The following is a 1,489-nucleotide window of genomic DNA, read 5'->3' on the forward strand; positions in this document are numbered from 1 at the left end:
TGCAGACAGTGGTTACTTCTGGGGAAAGTGAGGGATGGGTACTGGAAGAGGGGTACTCAAAGGGGATTTTTAGCCTAAAGTTTATATATGAGTAGGTAGATAGATAAACAACTTAATGTTGCTCTCTTGTACTTGTGCATTTAAAAAAATTAATAATTTTTAATATCCTGGGAGAAAAATTTGAGTCTGAAAGCGCGGAGAACTTGAGTGGGGAAATGGCTCAGAAGCACATGAATTTGGGAAACACTGACTTTAGGGCAAATATTTCGGAAAAGATGTTCCAAGAATTGTCAACTCAAATATTTTACAGAGTTTCGCGCTTTGTCTACCAGTATTCTGTTCATTGCAGGCTTCTAAATGCCATCCCAGGTGTCTGGGGAAATGAGCGGTGTTTGGGCCTGTTCTCTGGCATCCCGATTTAAATCCTTATCTTGGTTGTCTTCTTTGCACAGGCGCATGTTTCCTTTCTTGAGCTTCAACATAAACGGACTCAATCCCACCGCCCACTACAACGTGTTCGTGGAGGTGGTGCTGGCGGACCCCAACCACTGGCGCTTCCAAGGGGGCAAGTGGGTGACCTGCGGCAAAGCCGACAATAACATGCAGGGTGAGGAAAGCAGAGGCCTGGCCCGGGGGGAGCGGGCGGGAAAGGAGTCCGGGGAATCGGAACCCTTGACTCAGACAACTCACATTTACATCTAGCACTCTTCCCCACCCCACCCCCAAAGCCGGGGCCTGGAAGTGTTAGTATGACTGTCCTTGTGTTGACTGTTAGGGGGAGAAGAGAATTGCTGTGTTAGACTTCTTGCCTGTGGATATACAAATGTATAGGACTTTTAACTATGACTCTACCCCTCCACAACCCCCACGTTTGAGAAACTTAAAGTCATAAACTCTCCGGGTGGGAAGGGCTCCTGGCATTCTAATGTTCACTGAGAAAGCCCTCACCAAGGTCGAGTTTACCCACAAAAGTCCAACCACCTTCTGTCAAATGTTGCCCTTCTAGCTTTAGAAGGCCCCAAATTGACCTTCAAGAGTCATCTCCTCTTAGCTCCGTTTTTAAATTTTGAGATACTGTTAAGATGAGTGCCTAGTCCAAGGAAAACTGGAAGCACAGAAACCCTGGGAGGTGGGGGTAATCAATGGAGCCCCCCTGGTCTCCAATGACCTCCTTAAGCAGCTGTCTCGGTGAGACTTGAGCCCTAAGTCTAGCTCTTGTCTCTTGCCTGTAGTTAACAGACATCCCTTCCCTCCCCCCATTTGTAAACAGCCCTATATGCTTGGGTTTTGTGTTTTGTTTCATTTTCTCTTAGGCAACAAAATGTATGTTCACCCAGAGTCTCCTAATACTGGTTCCCACTGGATGAGACAGGAAATTTCCTTTGGGAAATTAAAACTCACCAATAACAAAGGCGCAAATAACAACAACACCCAGGTAGAGTGACAGAGGAGGAGGGGGTGTCTTCTGGCTGTACGTCTCTTTTCTAAC

At 46.7% G+C, this 1,489-nt stretch overlaps 1 protein-coding gene across 1 annotated transcript in view; it reads left to right on the plus strand.

The window, feature by feature from the left end:
• Nucleotides 1–1,489, plus strand: part of EOMES (eomesodermin) — a 6,338-nt gene that overhangs the window by 2,101 nt on the left and 2,748 nt on the right. The window contains exons 3-4 of the mRNA XM_008586738.1: nt 453–607; nt 1,314–1,435. Coding sequence (XP_008584960.1) covers nt 453–607; nt 1,314–1,435 — 277 coding nt within the window. The remainder of the gene's footprint in view (nt 1–452; nt 608–1,313; nt 1,436–1,489) is intronic.

This window comes from Galeopterus variegatus, unplaced genomic scaffold (assembly GCF_000696425.1).
Source record: "Galeopterus variegatus unplaced genomic scaffold, G_variegatus-3.0.2 Scaffold4097, whole genome shotgun sequence".
In the NCBI taxonomy this organism is placed as follows: Eukaryota; Metazoa; Chordata; class Mammalia; order Dermoptera; family Cynocephalidae; genus Galeopterus; species Galeopterus variegatus.